General features: G+C 40.1%; 1 protein-coding gene across 1 annotated transcript in view; it reads right to left on the reverse strand.

Moving 5' to 3' along the window:
* LAMA3 (laminin subunit alpha 3) overlaps positions 1-20,175 on the reverse strand; it is a gene marked incomplete at its 5' end in the record, with an annotated part of 121,562 nt that overhangs the window by 85,003 nt on the left and 16,384 nt on the right. Inside the window, 8 exons of the mRNA XM_082310155.1 lie at positions 1,394-1,525; positions 2,581-2,671; positions 7,260-7,378; positions 11,282-11,397; positions 12,865-12,962; positions 15,973-16,143; positions 17,719-17,837; positions 18,456-18,573. Coding sequence (XP_082166281.1) covers positions 1,394-1,525; positions 2,581-2,671; positions 7,260-7,378; positions 11,282-11,397; positions 12,865-12,962; positions 15,973-16,143; positions 17,719-17,837; positions 18,456-18,573 — 964 coding nt within the window. The remainder of the gene's footprint in view (positions 1-1,393; positions 1,526-2,580; positions 2,672-7,259; positions 7,379-11,281; positions 11,398-12,864; positions 12,963-15,972; positions 16,144-17,718; positions 17,838-18,455; positions 18,574-20,175) is intronic.

Raw genomic sequence — 20,175 nt, forward strand, 5'->3', positions numbered from 1 at the left:
ATTATCACTCGCTGCCTGAACTGCCAGAATTCATATGTACATTACATTTTGGGAGCTTTTTATTTGAGAATCCTTCAGATTAGGAATGGGAAAGACATCCCAACAAACTTTCCTCCATTAAGATGGGATCCAAAGTTGATGTGCTACGAAGATCAGTGGGACTTCGATCAAGGTCTCCCTGAGCTGAACTTACTTAAAAATGTTGGATTACAAACAAGAGGATAAATAAGATGTGATAATCTAGAATGCACTGTACAGAGACGATTTATTCTATCACAGCCACTGAAGTCAAACAACATTCCCTTTTTTACACTGTTTTTTTCCTTTGTTTTGTAGTGATTTCCCTCTTCTTCCATTTATCATTATCATGGTACCTCTGTTTTAGTCAGACCTCAAATCTTGCCCCAGAACAACATTGTTTTATTGGCTGTCAGAAACACACTTCTCCTGAGGGCACAAAACATCCCACTGATGCATTTTTAGAATCTGATCATGGAGTCACAAGCTTTTATGCAGCAAACACAATCCTGATGTTACTTTTTCCTCAGTTTTTTTATATATAATTTGTTTATGGGGAAAGCATTTAATCTGCTGAATTCCCAACACTTAATTTTAATCCTTTTATTTTAAAGTAAAAATCTAATTTTGAATTAATCAATAGCACTAGACAGCATTCTGTTACCATTTTCAATAAGCAAAAGCACTCAGCATTTGTGTCACATCATTTTTTCTAATATGTTTATTTTCTTTGGATTTACAAACATCTTTCCTTCAACCACTTCTTAAAAAATCTGAAACAAACTGGAATCCTTCCTTTGACCACATATCTGCACCTACCCGCAGTCCAGGAAAAAGAAGAGAGCATGGCTGAGAGCTGTATGCTTTGCCAGGAGGGCCAACATTATGCAGGGGCCATTTTAGAATTATTTTTAATTATTTTAGAATCCTTCGAAAACCCACAAGCTTTGTTTATCTCAGATGCAAGCTCCAAATCCTAGGAGGTGTCAAAGAAAACACATAACCATTTTCTCCCCTCTCTCTCACTACAGTCATGTTCCACTTCCCAGTCCAAGTGGGAAGACATGGTTAAACAATTCATCCAGGGCTTTAGGACTGGAGTTCACAACTTACTGAGAGATAGGCTGTAGCCTTGACGAAGATGTCTTAAATGAACTCAGAATTGTGAGAATGCAGCACAATCTATTTGATTTTCAAGTAACCATCGTTTTGTAAGATAAACTAGATTCGCTTCAGTATTATAACGGATTTATCAGAACTCGTAAACATGTGAAGCTGAAATGCCAGATGTTTTAACCAAGTGTAATGAAAACTGTTAATTCTTTAATGCACATATAAAATACTGGAAAAGACGCATTTTTATTTGTATACTTACGGACACAAAACGGGTAACCATAGAATCCATCAGCACAGCGTTCACAGTTTTCTCCTTGGAAATTCTGCTTACAGAAGCAGCGGCCAGACCCTTCCTCGCAGCCCTCTGCATGCTCCAAGTTACAACTGCAAGCTAAGTAAGTATCAGCAATTAGGCACTCTTTGGAAAACAATTAATTTGCCTTTTACAGCAGTGCACAATCGCATTATAATAGTAAATTTGCGGTTGTGAATGCCTCATTATTTAAAGAATTAACATGCATGCTGTTACATATTTTCCAAGTACTCTATATCGCCAATTAATCTTTGTGATATCCCTTAGAAGTAAGACCTATGTTATTTTCTTAGAGTGTTCAGTATTTTTAATTCAGAAAGCTGCATGTTATTACTCCACAGCACTGCAGCAACTATCTTTTCTGTGGCGTCCGCTCATGTCTCTCCATGGTCTAGGCTAAGCACCATGCTCCATCCACCTTCCCTTGCACACCACATGCACCAACATTATGGCAGCACACCACGGCTCTGTTGACTTCCCATTCATTTCACGACGCAAACTGAACAAACCATAGCTTCCTCCTACCTGGCACAAGGCTCCTTCAACCTATTTCGAAATCAACTGTTATCTCTTACCTATACTCAGTTCTTTTTTAAATGTTATACTAGTAGTTATCCTATTGCATTATTTATTAGGTCTTAGGTTCAGCACTGCATAAAGTAGGAGTAGTGATCCTCATGACCTTTTGAGCTATAGAACATAATTTTCAAGTGACCAAGAGCCAAAGGATACCTCATACATACATCAGAGAGCTAAGAGAAGCAAGGTCATGAGGGTAGGAGATGACAGTGGCTTTCTTAGAGGTCATGCCACCTCACCGTGGGGTGTCTAGCAGCAGTCCAGGCTTACATGATCCTATCATCTCCTCAGCAGCCTTTCCTGCCTTACTTCCTCCTATTGTCCTGCTGATGGACTGAAGCTTTAGGCTTCATATGACACATATGTTGAGAAGAAAGGGTCTGAAAGGATCTAAAGGGTCTAAAGCAAATCAGAAAGCAATTTGCAGTTGTTCTCTAACATCTTTTGGTGACTCTTTCATTTTTTCTCCCCAAAAGATGCATCCCATGCCCTCATTATGGCAAAAAAATCCCAAGCCACCACCATGGGAAGATACTTAATGCAAAAGGACTCACGTATGCAGCCATCAGGAGCTCTAACTGGAACACCATAAGGACGATAGTAACCTTTTGCACACTTTTCACAGTTAATACCAGCTGTGTTATGCTGTGCAAAATAAAACAAAAGGAGAATATGAGATTAAAAGGGGAACCTGGGAGAATTCAGAAACAATAACATCCTTTACACTGTTTCTATACACAACTAAAAAAGGATCAGCACAGGAAAAAAATGGAATATGACTGCAATAAAGATAGCATTCATCATTTGCTCTTTTTTAACCACCTGTTCTCTACAGATTTCTGAATCATTGTATTCTCACATAAAGCAGCTGAATTTTCTCTTTAAAGCATGGTAAAAAAGAGCCATTTTAACGAAAAAAAGAAGGTAAATCTAGGAAAAAAAATTATGTTTTCAGTATCACATGATATTTATCTCTTTTTATACTACTTTCTTATCATAACATATACATCATTCAGGCAACAGCATCATTACTTTTTCCTCATACTATATATACTTTTTTGAATACTCTATGTCTATGATCAGTAACATCAAAATAAACCAAAACCTGATCAGTCAGCTCAGCACAAAACAGATCTTCTGTTAGAAAAGCATACCTCTCTATGAACATGTGCTTTAGGCACACAGAAAAAACATTGTAAGTAACTTGAACCACAGCAAAAATATATAAATCCACAGTGAACACAGTCCTGAGTGTATTTCAACTCATGCAGCAAAGCTGTCCCCTGCTGGGGGGGGCAGCAGGAGCGTGCAGCGGCAATGGCATTCACCAGTTGAGCAAATCATGGTCACAAGGCATTCTGGTGGGCTCGCAGTCTCGCGAGCAGGGAACTGGAGGTGAGGGAGAAGCTTCACCCTGGAGCAACCAAAGCAGCTGCCCCCAGCTCCCACTCACTGTTTAGTTCCTCCTTAGGGAGTGCTGCAATTCAGGGCTGGGCAGGGACCCGGCGTTTAAGGGTGGGAGAGTTTATGAGCAGGGCACCCAGGATGCTGCTGGGGCTGCTGCTCACGGTTGGTGCTCTCAGTTTGTGCAGTAGCTTTGGGTTCTGCTTCCAATTCTGCTGGGAGCATCCTCCAGCATCTTCAGATCTGAGCTACTGCTGGGAAAGGCTGATGCTAGATCAGGGAGGGTGATCCTCACAGCAGACGGAGATGCAGTAGTTGCTGCAGCACTTAGCATGGCAGGAGCACAGAGGGGCCCAGCATCTCTCTAAAAACTGTGTAGGACTACTTGGAAATTGTGCAGTGATGGTCTCAACACATCACAGGGCACATTCTTTGGACATTACTGGTGCTAATGCCCATGGCACATCAGAGGCCCTGCCCCAGACAGAGCTCCAGGAGGTAGATGCCACTGTCCAGGTCTGGAGCTGCAGAGAATGCCTGAGCCTCTCCCTGGGGCTGGGGCAGGTGATGAACCTGTGCAGTGCTTGTGGGTAAGGATCAGAAGACAGAGCAGCACAGCTGATATTGCAGTAGGTGTCTGTTACAAACCATCTGAACAAGAAGGCAGATGAAGCCTTCTTTAGGCAGCTAGTGAAAGCCTTGGTACTTGTAGATGACTTTAACCACCTCAATATCTGCCGGAAGGACAATGCAGCTGGACGCAAACAATCCAGAAGTTATTTCAAATGTATCAAAGAATTTCTGGATGTCGAGGTTCATGAACCAGTTAGGGGAGATGCTCAGTTCAAACTGACACCCACAAGGAAGAACATGTGAAGGCTGAGGGCAGCCTTGGCTGCAGTGACCCAGAGACTGTGGATTTTAAGATCCTAAAACAAGTAAGCAAGACAAATAGCAGGATTACAGTCCCGGGCTTCACAAAAGCAGATTTTGCCTTGTTCAGGTATCTGCTTGGCCAGATCCTCTGTGAAACCCCTGGAGGGGAAAGCAGACCAGGAGAGCTAGGTGTTTCTCATGGATAGCCTCCTTAGCACAAGAACAGTTCTTTCCAATGTGCAGAAAGTCAAGTAAGTATGGCAGAAGGCCAGCACAGATAAATACAGAGCTCCTGATTGATCTCAAACTCAAAACGAGAGTACACAGAAGGTGGAAGTAGGAACAGACTACTTACAAAGACATTGCCCACGCATGTAGGAGTGGAGTTAGGAAAGCCAAAGCTTAGCTGGAGTTAAAACTAGCAAGAGAGGTGAAATGCAAAAAGAAAGGTTTCTAGGAGTACACCAGCAGCAAAAGAAAAGCTAATGGGAGGGAATATGGGCCCATGGCTCAGTGGGGAAGGAGATCCAGTGAACAAATCATCTTAGAAGCCATTTCTAAATACATGAAGGACAGGAAGGTGATTAGACGTATTCAACACAAATTTATCTAGGGCAAAGTATGCCCAATCAAGCTTATTGCTCTCTGTGATGAATGGTGCTGTCAGAGCCACTGAGACAGAGGGACTGAAGCACATGACATCTAAGAAGAGGCTGAGACAACTGGGTCTCTTCAGCATTAAGAAGAGAACGGAGAACTTACTGCTATCTACAACTACCTGATCAGAGGATACAGAGGGGATGGAGCCAGACTCTTCTCAAAGGTGCACAGCAATAGGATGAGAGGCAACAGGCACAGATCGGAACATGGAAAATTCCAATTAGATATTAGGGAAAAAAATTTATCACGAAGGTGGCCAAACACTGAAACAGTTTGCCATGAGCGGTTGTGGCATCTCCATCCTTGGAGGTGTTCAAGGCTTGACTGAACAAGTCCCTGAGCAACCTGATCTAATTAGACCTGCTCTGAGTAGGGGTCTGGACTACGTGGCTCCCTTGTTGTCAGACTCTAAAGAAACTGAATCTATCTTTGTACGCAACATTTCAATTTTATCACTTCTTTGTTCAAGTATCCATTCCTAATACTTTTTTTCACTGACACAGAAAAAGTAAATTAAAATCCATGTGCTTTATCCATGAAAAAAAAAAAATTGCTCTAATTAGATTTATGGTAAACTCATTTAATCCAGCATAACTTCCACCAAATTCCACAAACAATTAATATCAGTCATATAACCAGGACTCATAGATTGAGATTAATTTTGCTCTTCTCTATCCTGGAAGCAATATAAGAGAAATGTTCTTTCATGAACAAAGAGCTGACAGGATGGACCAACATGATAAATCTTACCAGATTGCATGAACAAAGTTCTGCACAGAAATGTCAATTGGAAGACAAAGAACATTTCTTCTGCTCATGCTACTAAAAATAACTCTATTCTCTTCTGACTGCCTTTTGGACAATATCTGATTATATTGTGGCAATAAGATGGAAAACATACCCTAGATTTTACTGGATATTTCCTTTTTTTTGTTCCTTAAATACCACTATATTTTTAAATGCACAGCATGGTAATACATAAATCATGATGCATAGGTTTCATAAGAACATAGACTTGATGATAATTTTCCCTCTGAATTATGTTCTGGTCAGCTGCTTGTCATCATACTTCAGTTGACTTGACAACAAAAGGAAGACAGACTTCCAAATAAGTCTGGATGTATTTAACCCTGAGACACTGAACCAATGAATAATTTAGGTTGTAAGGCACCTCAGGACGTCAGGTGGTTCAGTCCCACTCAAAGCAGAGATAAGTCCAAGATTAGATCAAGTTGATCAGAGCCTTGTATGATCTTTCCTGATAGTAATTAGCCAGAGTAGGACAAAAGTTACTCAGGATGAGAGACATTCTTTCTCTTTCCAAGAACATGCTATTCATTAATGACAGGTACAGTGTAAAGTCTCTGATTCCAAAGTTACATTTGTTGATTCAATCCAACCGAGCCTCTAAGAGAGTTAAGGGGCATGTAAGGAGAAACTGAGGGAATGGCTTTGGTTGGCTTGGAGAAGAGATGGGGGGTAGAGGTGTCTGATGGCAGTTTTCCTCCACCTAAGAGGGGGTTACACAGAAGACAGAGCTGAGTCTTCTCAGACGTGCACAGTAAAAGGACAAAAGCCAACTGACACAAGTTGCAATTGGGGAAATTCCTACTGAACAGTAACAAAAATCTCTTTACCATGAGAGCAGTTAAGTGCTGTAAAAGATTACCCAGAGTCTGTGTAATCTCCATCCTCAGAAATTTTCAGAACTCAACCAGACATTTCTCATTGCAACCTGATATAACTTTGCATCTAGCCTTGGTTTGAGTGGAGCACTAGTCTAGATGACTTCCAGAGGTCACTTCTACGATTCTGTGCTTTTTCAATACCTATTAGCTTCCTTCTTAGTATAGCCTATGCCCTCCTTTACTCCTGCTGATGAGGGAGAGCCCTCTGTGTTTTGCTGCAGTAAGGAACCAGCTGGCCTGAGCTGGAATTTTATTTGGTTAATTTTGCTTCCTTCTGTTAGGCAGGGAAATGGCAGAGTTTCTAGTAACAGGAAAGGAAATTTTCGTGGTTGATTTAATTGTTGCGTTGTGTGGCTTTATTTGAATCACACAGGACTGAGCATAAATACAATTTATATGTGTCTTTTGTACATTAACAAGCAATGTTGTACAATGTAAATTATTTTCAGACACCCTTTTCCCTGCTTTGAGTACAATTAACAACCCCAGAGAAATAGATCTATCTAGACTGGTCAGCCTCCAAACTATTGGTGTGGGCACAGTCGCACTCTAGTAGCCCTTTTTCAAATGTCATTTATTTAAACTGACCAAAACCACCTTTTTACCTGGCAGTTAATGCAGACTCCTCCACCTTCATAACGCCCATGGATGTTTAAGCTTTCTCGACGCTGATCAACATCAGCATCATAGTAGCAATCAGTGGCATGCCCATGGCAATTGCAGGCTGAAAAAGTAATATTCCAAGTCAGCTTTCATTATAATGCTGGAATTCAGTAATGTAGCAGAAGTGAAAAAGAAGCTTAGGTTTTTTATGTACACATACACTCATGTATGCTGGAGCATGCTCAGATACATGTATTTACCTATTAACAACTGGATTTTCACACCAGAAACATGGTAAGATCGTCTAGATATGAAGACAACATGTGCTGCTAGGCTTATCAGAGGAGGCAACAGTCGTACCATGTCAAACCAATATATTTATGCATAAATGCAGAACTAGGAAGCTCCAGAAGAATGGTCTCAGCAGTTTTTAAAAATTATCAAAACCAGGTTCAAATGTTTATTCTATTTTTCCATGTCTAAAAATACATCTGGGCTGAAGCTGTGTGCACTAAACCCCTATTTAAAATGAATAATTATAGAGAAGATATGCACATTTGAAGAAAAAGACCTACACCAAAGAGCTGTCATACTCAGCCATAGATACAGATATACCAGCAAATTTGGCTATACATTTACCCAGCTGCTGTCTTCTGAATGGAGAAGCTGTAGGTACAAGTTCATTCTACTTCCTGGGAATTGTGGATTCAAAAAGAAGTATGGATTAAAGAAGTATGGTGTGAAGAACAATAATAACACCACCAATAATAATATATTATTATTATTATACAAAAGGATAGAATTAGGTAACTGAGATAACTCATTTCCCCAGTGTATGGCTGTTTATAGTCTCCGCTGTGATAAATTTTACTTTGAGTGGTTTGTGGTTAGCTCCTTTCCTTTATTTTTCCCTTCTGTTAAGCCAAACAAAGGTAAAAGCTGAACTCACAGTGGCTCTGAATCCATCTCTACATTCATGTTCTGCTATACTTTTAACTCCTTCTAACAGACGTTAATATTGCAGTGCTCAGAAAAGAGAGATACCTGTGAGGCTTTACTTGCACGCACATCAGTCTCACACATGTCTCAGTCTAGGAAGTTCACCTATTGGAAACAGCTGAGATATATCCACTGATATATCTACTTGTGGCCTTGTACACGCATCAGTTGGCTTCACCCATCTCCTTACACTGACGTGGGAGACCTAAATCCTGAAAAGCCTTTGCTGTTTTACCTTTGTTAAAAGGCCTAGCAATATAAATCCCAGAGCCAGCCCAATGTTTGTGCCTTGCTTACAGAAGAGAATTAATCTGAAAAATAGCTCCACACTTTGAATAGTTTCTGCAAATAGTTTGAGTAAAGGGTGATGGATTTACCCAGAAAATAATTTATCTATCTAATTTCCTAGAGATCAGTTATGTGTACCTCATAATTTTCCCATCTTAGTTAAAATGAATCTCTTCCCTTTGGTCATGTAAAGCTCTGCCTGTCTTCACTGAAATCTTCCAGAACTATAATACAAATCTGAGTAGGAACCAACCATAGTAGCAAGCAAACAGAATAAATCAAAGGGCAGGACCATGGTTTTGCCATAAACTCATCCTATGTCTTTTTTTTTCTGATCTGATCTTCTTTTCTCGCTGGTGAGGAACAATGGGATTTTTTCTGAAAGAATGCAGGAAGCAAAAAAGGCTTCCCCAAGCATCTGGGTGCTAGGTGAGCTTTTAATTACAGATGTTCCAACACTCCACGAAAATCTTTCTACCAAATTCCTGAAGTTTTGACTTCATAAAGCTATGACTTCATGTTTAGGGAAATCCTCCCTTCATCTGGATCAGGGGATAAGACACGTGGGAAGGCAATGCATTCCTGAAAGCACCTCAAAACAGAAGCTAAAGGCCCTGGCCCTACTTTCTTCACGATGAGGGAAGTGTATGGGAAGGAATCCTTCCAAACTCTATTCCAAGTACTTGGCACAACTGGGCGCACAACTCAGGGACAACTGATTCTCCATGCCTTGCTACGTGATCATATAGACAAAAGAAGGGAAACTGGATCATTCTCTGTATCTCTTCTACGTCTTTATATCTGAACAGCTTTGGACAAGGAAGCCTTTTCCTAGAAACTACCAACAACACAGCTGAGGTGGTGGCCTGCCACCAGGTTCCCTTATGGTCTGCTGACAGGAACCAGACAGGTCGAGACTGAGTTCCCTGGCCAGGTTGTGATAGCCTGTGAAGGTCTTTGGGGTTTTTTGTTCATATAATTCTTCAAAAAAATAAAACATTGCACAAATGAGATGCTGGTTCAAGATACTAAGTCAGAAAAGGAAAGAAGAGAACATAAAAAAAAAATATTTACAATATAAATAAAAGCTCTTTGCCTCTAGGGCCAAACCGTCTGTGAGCTACAGCTCACATGTATGTCTTCTAACAGCAACAGGAAATAATTTGCTCTGATTATAGTAATAGCGTTTTCTCTCACAGGGGAATAGAAATCCCTTCTACCTCATCAAGCATCTTCTCACCACTTTGGGCCATTTGTTGACCCATACAGTACTGGAAAACTCATAGCAAAAGATTGGGCTTATCCCTACAAGCTCCCACCAACCTCTTTCAATTTGTTTCTCTCAAGGGACCTCAGGCTTCTGGGAAGCTTTACAAGGTTGCTTTAATTCCTTCACTCCTGGCTGCCAGGAAAAGAGGTCTGCACCTGGCAAATGCTCTCAACAAATCACCTCAAACTGCTAGGAGCAATCCATAATAAAAAGGGTATTTTTTCAGAGGTAGGTAGAAGCAAAGTTGTTTTGGCTCAGAATCTTGTAGATGATCTTTTATAAACTCATTCTTTAAAAAACTTGACATTAGTTATGCTCTTTGTCTATATCTCTTTTCTGGCAGAAAATGTTTTCCTTTCAAAGAGGGGAATTTAAATGAGGTTTCAAATATTGTCTAAAGTTTGTGTCCCAACATGCCTATACTCTATCAAACATTTTAATCACCTTCCTCCCCCCCGCCCCAACACTCAGTCTTAGTGCTGCAGCTTTGATTAAACAAGCCATCTCTTTATTCCTCAAACTAATTATATAAATATATCTCTTTGGCTTTCAAATAAGGTTCCCCTGTTAACGGTTTGTACCCACTGGCTACACTACTCTCAGGAAAGGCAGACAAGGAAAATAAATTAGGCCAGACACAAAGGAAACTGCAGGCTGTCAACACATTTGCTCAGAATAGGATGTGCACAGAGATGGCTGACACTGTCTGTACCACACTCACTGGTTTCTGGCCAGAAGGATGCAAAACACCCGTGTGTGACAGTACGCACCCCTCCAACAAAAGGGGGTCCGTGCTGTCATCTTCTTTAGCAAAAGAATGAAACAGGGGAGGTGGGAGAAAGGTCAATGGGCTTCTCCAGCTTGACTACCCAGTCTGTGGGGCTAAAGCGCTCCAAACTCCCAACTACGAGCACAGGAAGGGGTGCAATTGTGGAGTTGCCTGGACTCCCCACCAGGAATGTCTTTGTGCCCGCTGACACCCAGTCAGCGAGGGACAACCATCAGCAGGAGAATGGAGGGCAGAGCACACACCCGTAAGCAGTGGCAGCCTTAAGCAACCTCTCTGCATCCTGAACACCAAGAGCCTGGGTGATGGGGAGGCAAATTTTGACATTGTACAAGATGCCTATAGTCTCTGCTCTGCTAGGGGGGATCCACGATCTGTCAGCAGACAGCTATGACTGGGGAGAGATGTTGACTCAATGTACTACAAGAAGGCTTCCACTTTTCTCAGATAATATTCTCACATGAATGACAATTTTCATCAATAAATAAGAGAGAAGAACACAAATAATATGTACTGTATCATCCGTTCCTTATTGCTGTATGGAAAGAATTTTCTCAGTAAAGAAAAAAGGTGTTAAAACACGCAGTGTGCTAGTTATGTTCCATGAACATCTGTGCTATGGCTAATTCACACCTACTTGTCAATGTCCCTTTTAACCTAGCATCTTTTAGGCTACTCACGTTCACATAGATTTGTGCTCCCAGCTGTTGCAGGTTGCCACTCTTTCTGATTATATCCAGGACAGCAGCGATCACAGGTTTCCCCACAAGTGTTATGCTGACATTCACACTGAAACCTACAGAAATGAAAGCCTCTTATTCTACTGAAGCTGAATTTAAACTTTTTTTCTTAATTTTATTGCAGTCCAAGACTTACACATAGTGTGAAAAGGACAGGACATAAGCTCACATGTAAAGAGGTCACACAGTAATAATAGAACATTTTGGAACTTTCCTAAAATTTTTCATGATTGATGACTTTAATCATGTGATTATGAGTTTATTAGCACAAATTACTTATAGAGAACATTTATAATTGGATTCAATAGACTGGATTATGAAACTTTATTCTAGAACATTAAATCAAGCTGATACATAACACTTTAGGATGTATCCTATTTTAGCTTCATTCCAAGGCTAAAGCTTGTTGACCTACAGTAAATCAAAATATTTATCATCTTTACATGCACATCTTTTGTCATTTTTTCATTATGCTTTGTTTACAATAATTTTATTAGTGCTTTTAATAAAGCAAGATGATAACTTCATCAGTTATTTTTAAAATAGTCGACACTATTCATCAAGAAAATGTAGTTCATATTTATTTTGATTTAGCTGAATAGCCTACTTTAAGGGCAGGCTCTCATTATGGGCTAGGTCTCAACTATCGTGCGTAGTAAGTGAATCCCAGGAGGAACAAAGAGACCTTGAGACTGGAGAGGCCTTTTCCAACGTTCCTCTCTTATCTGTGCAGCCTAATAACCAAGGGGCAATACAATTTTCGAGCATAACCATCCTATTCCCACATATTTCACACCTTCTGTACTTACTTTCCTCTAGCATAGTCATCTGGAAAGGAGGCATCCATCTGCCCACTTACACTTCATTAAAACACAACTGAAAATATTGCATTGTCCTGATAAAAGTTTGTTTCAATACCATCATGGATAAGAGCAACAGCTGGTTTAAACCAGGCTTTTGAAATATGTTTTAGACAGCCTGATTATTCACAGTCACTTCCCTATAGCAGATGAGCTGTAAAGCCTGATCTAACTCCTTGTGAAATCAATATGGAGATCATAAACTTCACAGGGAAAGGGAATAGCTCATTCAGTTTCTGTATTTATTTTTTCTAGTAATGATTGAAAGCCATTGGATCTTGGCTGAGCTCAGTTATAATGCTCAATATCTCCAGGAAGTTCACTAACTTCGTTCTTGAGTTGGGCTTCTAATTTCTGCTGTTGGAAGGTGATATCAACCCATGTTTTCTAAAAAGAACTAAGAGTTTCTAAGAAATTGTTAAATCTGCCAAAGTCTTATTTCAATTAAAAAGAAAAATCTAGAGTAAAGACTTTTTATTATTGTATTTCACATACAATAGCTCTTGACATGTTTTTCTTGTCAATCATTAGCAGATCCAAGTTTTTTAAATATAATGAAAAATCCCTGTAAGACTATATTGTTCTATAGTAAAAAAGGTCATTTGAAAACATTAACGGATTGTTATTCTCTTATTAAATTAATGTTATGCTCAGTTTACTTACTGGTATCGGTTTTCAGCACTCTTTGCATTACATACTTCAGCATGGCCATGGCAAACACATCGACCACCAATACTGATGTCCTTTATACTGTAGTAATACTATGGAACAAGCACAAGAGGTACGTATAGGTTTTTCCTTACTTGTATTATGTCAGAAATACCAACATCAGATTGTTAAACCCCGCTTATCAGAATTTTAAATGACTTTACAAAAGGCCATAGTCAGGCAGCCAATGGCCAAACCTCTGTTGATGTCTATGTCTCAGTATGAGTACCAGCAAATCAAAGTCAATACCCATGATACTCTGATAGCAACAGGCTTGTGCAGCTCACACCAAATGCATATTGCTGTAGCTCTCCATTCCCCAGCAGCTACACAGCCACCAGTACCCAAGCCCAAAGCTTGTTCAAAGCCAGCTTGAGGATGGAGATGTAAAGTACTGTCAAAGCATCAATTTGTGAGACTTTGGTCTGGTGAACAAACCAGACACGCTGGTATGGGCAGTGCAGTTTCCCCTTTCAGTCAGACATGATCACTAAACACTAGAAACAGGCCAAAATCACCAGCTCAGTCAAAATCACTCATGAGTCAAACTGGATTTGAAATTGTGACCTGAAGTTGAAACACTTTGTATCTCATCCTCATGCCTTGCAGGCAGCCAGACAACAGAAGATAAAAATTTAATTGGTTCAACTCAGTGAAAATATAATTACTGTATACATATCAATAGTAACTTCTGCATACATTTTTGTAGCTCAGAAGTTGTTTCCTTGTCTCCTTAGAGCATCAGGCAGAACGGAGAGCTGGTTGTAAATCTTGATCTCTATGTACCCCCAGAAAAATTAAAGGGGCAGATTTAATGTCACTGGAGGATGAAGAGAAAACGGGTCAGAACATTATGCAGTTATGTCTCCTGTGCTCACTCTATTCACAATACAGCCCCTCTAAGTGGTATATAGAGCCTCTCTCAGTGGTGATCCTTCCCCTCTACTCAGCACTGGTGAGGCCACACCTGGAGTGCTGTGTCCAGTTCTGGGATCCCCAGTACAAGAGAGACATGGACATACTGGAGAGAGTCCAATGAAGGGCCCTGAAGATAATGCAGGGACTGGAGCACCTCTCCTATGAAAAAAGGCTGAGAGAGCTGGGACTGTTCAGCCCGGAGAAGAAAGGGCTCAGGGGGGAACTTATCAATGTGTATAAATGCCTGAAGGGAGAGTGCAAAGAGGATGGAGTCAGGCTCTTTTCAGTGGTGCCCAGTGACAGGACCAGAGGCAATGGGCACAAACTGAAACGCAGGAGGTTCCCTCTGAACATCAAGAAACACTTTTTCACTGCAAGGGTGACTGGCACAGGTTGCCCAGAGAGATTGTGAAGTCTCCCTCCATGGAGGTACTCAAGAGCTGTCTGGATATGGTCCTGGCTAACCAGTTCTAGGTGACTCTGCTTGGGCAGGGAGGTTGGACCAGAGGACCACCAGAAGTGCCTTCCAACCTCAACCATTCTGTGATTCATTTTGATTGCATATACATGCTCTACTTTTATGTAGGTGGAGTTGGCTGGGCACAGACGAGATGCTTCCCCAAGGCAGGGAGCTTTTCCAACTAGCTCTCTTTGCTCTAGGCAGGTCAAGAACAGTAGATGGGATATACAGACTAGGAAATATTTTTTGCCTTCTGAACTATCTCTATTCAAATATACACATTCATTTCTAACTGTGCATGCCATTTTTATACTGTAAGTAAAATCTACGCATTCAGTGTTTTCAGCAAAGCTAGAAATGATCATTGTGACTCTCACCAACGTATTTGACTGGTTTTTGTGTAAGTCTTCACAACACAGTCTGTAGTTTCATACAGCCTTGCAGAGCTACACTTTACTACTAACAGTAATTGTACTGTCACTGGCCAGTAATAAGTCAAATTAGTAATAGGCCAAAATGATTAATAGGCCACACTGCCACAGTTTAGACATAGAACATACTGTATATAATTCAGTGTGTCATGAACTCAAACCATTAACAGGGGAAGCTAGGCAGTTACTTGGATAGGAGAACAGAACTGGTCTGGTTTTCATCTGTTTCTATAATAAGTTTAACACAAAGATTTTCCTTATGAATATTAACTCTTTCCTAGACTTGGAAGGTCTCTACAGGGAAAACTTGCGCTCTCTTTTATCAATTTAATAAAACACTCTACATTTCATTAATCTATCCTACCTCCTATGGCTGTGATAACATCAGAAGTTCCTTACACTAAAGCTGTGCTGCTTGCCAAGTAAACTAAATACTGCATTTACATCTGCCTGTGAGCAACATCTTAAAATTTACTTAAGACAATAAAGGTACTTAATGGGAGTGCTACCAAGTAACTGGAATAGTTTTATGTTTTTCGATGCAGAAACTCTCACACACATTTGTGCAGTGCCTCACCCCAGAGTTTCCTCCCATTGTTACCGAATCTTCATTTTAAATGAAAAGGTTAAAAATAACAATACAATATGAAGTCTGCAGTCTCTCTTAAGTATATGAATTTCTATGCGGTGTTCCCTTGAGGGTGCTGAATTTCCTTACATTTCCCCACTGAATGGGAGTGGGACTTTGGCTTTCAAACTCTTGGGTAGCTCAAAATCCACTGAAAACACCTAGGCATCTCAAATGATTTGTGGAAAGATAGCAACTTTCGAGTACGTCCTTTGATTCCTGCTCCTTCAGAAACTCAGGTACTGTTTCCTGAAAATCTTTCCTTGAATAAATAAGGGAAAGTAGTGTCAAATAAAGCGGAAGAGATTTAGTTCCTCAGCCCTGCATAAGATAGTTTAGAAGATTTCCGCTGTGGCTCCTTATAGCTCCTGCAATGCACCCAGCTTCCTTCCGTATTCGAAAACAGGGAAAGAAGGCAGTCTGTTACAAAATCATTAATCATTACTTCCCCTCCATAAATCTGTGCTGACCCAGTTACCTTCTTGTCTCAAATGAACCTGGAGAAAATATGGGGATTTAAAGGTGGGTCACTGTAAGATTTGATCATTAAAACATTCAGATTATTTTTTGGTCTCTAACATGCTGAATACATTTGTTGAGTACACCTCAGTGAAAACAGTACTTACTCTACGGGTTACAGTGGGGTCTCGTTGAGCTTTCGATATCAAGTGTCCAAGAAGTGTATTAGTTCTGAGAAAATGAAGACGGATGTTTGTTGCTTTTGTGAATTCTCGAAGACTAGGGGAATAAGTGAAGTTTTTTGCTCCTGGGCGGCCATTTACCAAAGATACTACAATCTAACAAAGAAGTAAGCAGATTCTTGTTAAAATATATCAACTGCAAGTGTCAGTAGTGGCACAGAGCAAAATTAATAAAAGAATCCAAAAACTTACTATTGTTTCTGAGCGTATTTGCAGTAACAACTACACATTTCATACTGAAGCCAGGACATTGCAAAAAATAGCGTTGTTAGTCTTGGACCCTCCTGAATTCTCATTACCCATATGGCACATCAAAAAAAAAAAAAAGTGCCTCTATCTGTTTTGAAAACAGTAGGTATAACACACAAGAAGTACACATTTTAATAGGAAAAAGCAATAGGAATAGTTGCAAATAGTTATATTAACAGTTGATAGTGTCAATGGGAGTTTTGCCTGCATAAAAACATCAGGTTTTGGCTCTTTCCCAAAGCACATTTATTTTTGGGTTAAGGCACAAACATTCCTGGAAAATATTATTGTTACCAGGTCCAGTGCCTGGGAGCATATTAAAGGTCTTTTGGAAGAAAGTACACAGTGTTGCTTTAGAAAATCCCCTCACATGAAAGCAGGTTTATCTGACTTTCAAAACAAGGGCTCCGGTACTTTTTCATTTTTTAAAGAAACAGATGCCAGCAGCCTAGCAATCATGAATCTCTATTAAACTAACAATCCAGTGTGCATGTAGAGGACTGAGTAAGAGACTTCTGTTTATTTATAACCGACCAGATAACAGATTTCTGTTTTCAAACGGCTCCTATACTCCGAAGCATGTAACAAGGGAATGGTGACAGTTCTGATTGCAGCACAATTCCTTTAGGAAAAGTCATACAGCACATAATAGGGGATGGCACCAGCAGTGTTCTTCTAGGGAAATTATTCTTTACAATATTTATTAGGAAAATTTTACAGAAATGTTAATAAACAAATTCTACTTTAATATGAAATTACAACCCCAGATCCATATGCTCAAAACTTTGGATAACTCTTGAGGAGTTCAGACCTGGATTCTAACCACATCAGGCGTAAAAGGAGAATGTCAGCAGGAGCCATCAGCACCGTCAGGAGTTTAACACCCATTCAAGTAACACATGCCATAATTCTGCCTAGCAAGGAACAACGGCTAAAATCAGAGCAATGTTTTCCAAACACATGTATTATATTCTAAATGTGTAGCATTTTATGCATTCTTTTCCTAAATAGCTACTTATTCTCGAATGCTAAATACCTGTTTCTACAGCCTTTACTCCTATGAGCAATTCTGATGCAGTAAGTTCTGCTGTGTACATTGGAAGTATTCAGAAAACATGGTCAACACCTTCAAATGCATGTGGCTAAAGTGAGGTACCTAAATCATGACAAAAATCAACACAGGTGGCCCTGAGCAGCCCCTTCCCCCACAGGGAATGGTGAAAATTAGAAGGAGCCAGCTCACCCTCCAAAAATCTCACCAGCTACTTAAGTGCTTGGTTATGGACTTACTTATTAATGTAGATCCAAGCAGTCATAGCTGGAAAATTATTTCCAGTTCTAGGTCTTTATTGAAACAGCAAACTGCTGAAACCAATGCTGTTTTCTTCCAGCATTACACGTTACTTTGCTAAAAGCACTTACCTCTCCGTTTTCAAGAGGCAGAATGCGAGAGTACTCTGTGGTGCAAAGGACATCGCTGTCCCTCCTCACTGGAAGATTAGCTTCCTTTCCGAAGCGCTCCAAGCAATCTGCTTTGGAGTCTAGTCAAGTAAGAACAAAATTATTGTTATATGTGAAAATAAACACTATTATTCTAATTTAAATTAATAAAGTATCCCCTGTGCTTTCAGGTAAATTCTCCCCCATAACTGAATAATAACAGTGATTGTGTTGCTCAGCACAGAAAAATGGAAATTCCTAAAACCAAATCATTTCTCATCCTAAGGAATTCAGTGGTGCCTGACCAGACATGGCACAATATTTCTCATATCATCACAAAAAAAAGCTATATATGTACTCCAAGATTTTGCATTTGTATTTCACTTTTTGATTTTTGCAAGGAACTCCAGGGTCCCATGGGATGAAGGACACTGACATGCCCAAAACCCAAGACAAACAAAACAAAACAAAAATTCCCAGCAGACTGAAAAATATTCATATGCTGAGTTACACTTTCAAAATATCACACTCATTTTTAGTTACACCCTTGTCACTAATTTATTATGGATAACTAAGACAAGAGAAATGTATTTGACGTTCACTGTCTTCAGTGCAGTTGAAATCTTCAGCGAGACCCATGGTCTGATTTTCCTGCTACTGGGCAAATGATTAGAGAAACCTGTCTGCAAAAGAGCAGTAACACAAGGATTGATACTCACGAGCAAAATATTGCCAGGGAGTGTAAGTTCTTCCAAAGTCCACTGATCTTTCTAAGATCCAGAGATCTGGACGAGGAGAATTTGCAAACTTGATAAGGATATAGGCAACATGGAAGAGCTGGTAACAGAATATACATAGATCTTATCAGGAGCTTTTTGAACTCTATAAAGTACCGCAATACTAAAACTAATGCCAATAAACACCTTTTCTTTAGCATATAGTGAGAAGGCTATCCTCTGCAGTTTCATTCCCATTAAAATAATAGGCCAGATTCTCAGCTGGCTACCTCACCTGGCAATGTGCTTCAATACATTAAGAAAGCTGCAATAGCACTGTATTAAATGCCATCTCTTACATTTCAGAACAGCTCTGTTCTGAACATGACTGATCGCTTAGGTGTGTTAAGGGTATAGTACTTATAGTACCTTGAAAAATTAGCATCTCAACACATCATTGAACTAAGATACTTTTGCAGCATCCTGGGACATCTGTGTTGCATTCCAATCATGTAATTGTGCTTGTAGTCAAGAAAAATCACAATGATGTAAGAGAAAATACACATACTCTTTACACTGGGACTCCTTTGGTTGCGTTTGATAGTAATCTAAGCCACCTGTTCCCTCACTTTAAGAATATTTATAGATAATTTTGCCACTTGATAGACTTTCCAAGTAACAGAAGCAAGCCACCCCAGAGTTTTGTGGGTACCAAATAATACAGGAGAAATTCTTATGACTGGTAGCTCATTCATTGTCTGAAACAGCTCAAAATGCTTCATCAGCTCAAGGTTCCCAAGGTCAAGAGTAGATACACAGTGACAGACCACAGAGACAGAAAGCTCCCAAACACTAGAGCAAAAATGGATTTGACAAGAAAGAAAATCTTACTGTAAGCCTCTTGGGATAGTCCACAGTCATAAAAATCATAATATCAGTAAAATTACCTCTACACAAAAGGCTGAACACTGATTCTAAGAGTCATTTAGAATTTAAACAACCACAACATGAATATGAGCCATCAGTAAATGTGATCCGATACTGAGGTACAGTCAATATTCAAGTGAAGCTGCACTGGAATGTCCCACTCAACAACCTCAATTCAGAATCCTCTGTTTGCAACAGATTCTGACTTTGGTGGGGGAGGCGGGGAGTTAAGTCAACAGTCTGTCAAGTAACTGCTGCCAGAGCCCTCACATCAAATACACCCATGCAGTTTATCTTTGTTCAAACATGACAAATGTCATAACCCTGACGCTAATACTTTGCACAGGTTATTAGACTCCAAACCACAAGCATGTACAAGCTCCCAACCCAAACTGGGAACAGCATCTGTTAGCATGCCTGGCCCATTCATCTGCCAGCCAGGACCAATTCAAGAGTTGTCACACCAGCTGGGGCCACCAAGAGCCAGATGCAAATGGAGAACAACGCAGTGGAGCAGATACTGGGAAATATTTGTCCCTAACCAGTACTGCACATGCCAATCCCATGGCTGTATGCAGCCTCAATCTTCACCCATCTATTTCAGACATCAGATTTTGAATATCAAAAGTATTCACAGAAGAAAGTAAAACCTTTTCACAGAGAAACGGGAAGAATTCAAGGACTTCATGGAGCATGCTCTCATGATAATACCTCACATCCCAGAAGAAAAAACTGAAGCTTTTTCATTGTGCGCTCATTTAATGCAGTGTGGACAACAACTATCCAGGGCAACCGC

Source organism: Platalea leucorodia (genome assembly GCF_965183815.1).
Source record: "Platalea leucorodia genome assembly, chromosome: 1".
Classification (NCBI taxonomy): Eukaryota; Metazoa; Chordata; class Aves; order Pelecaniformes; family Threskiornithidae; genus Platalea; species Platalea leucorodia.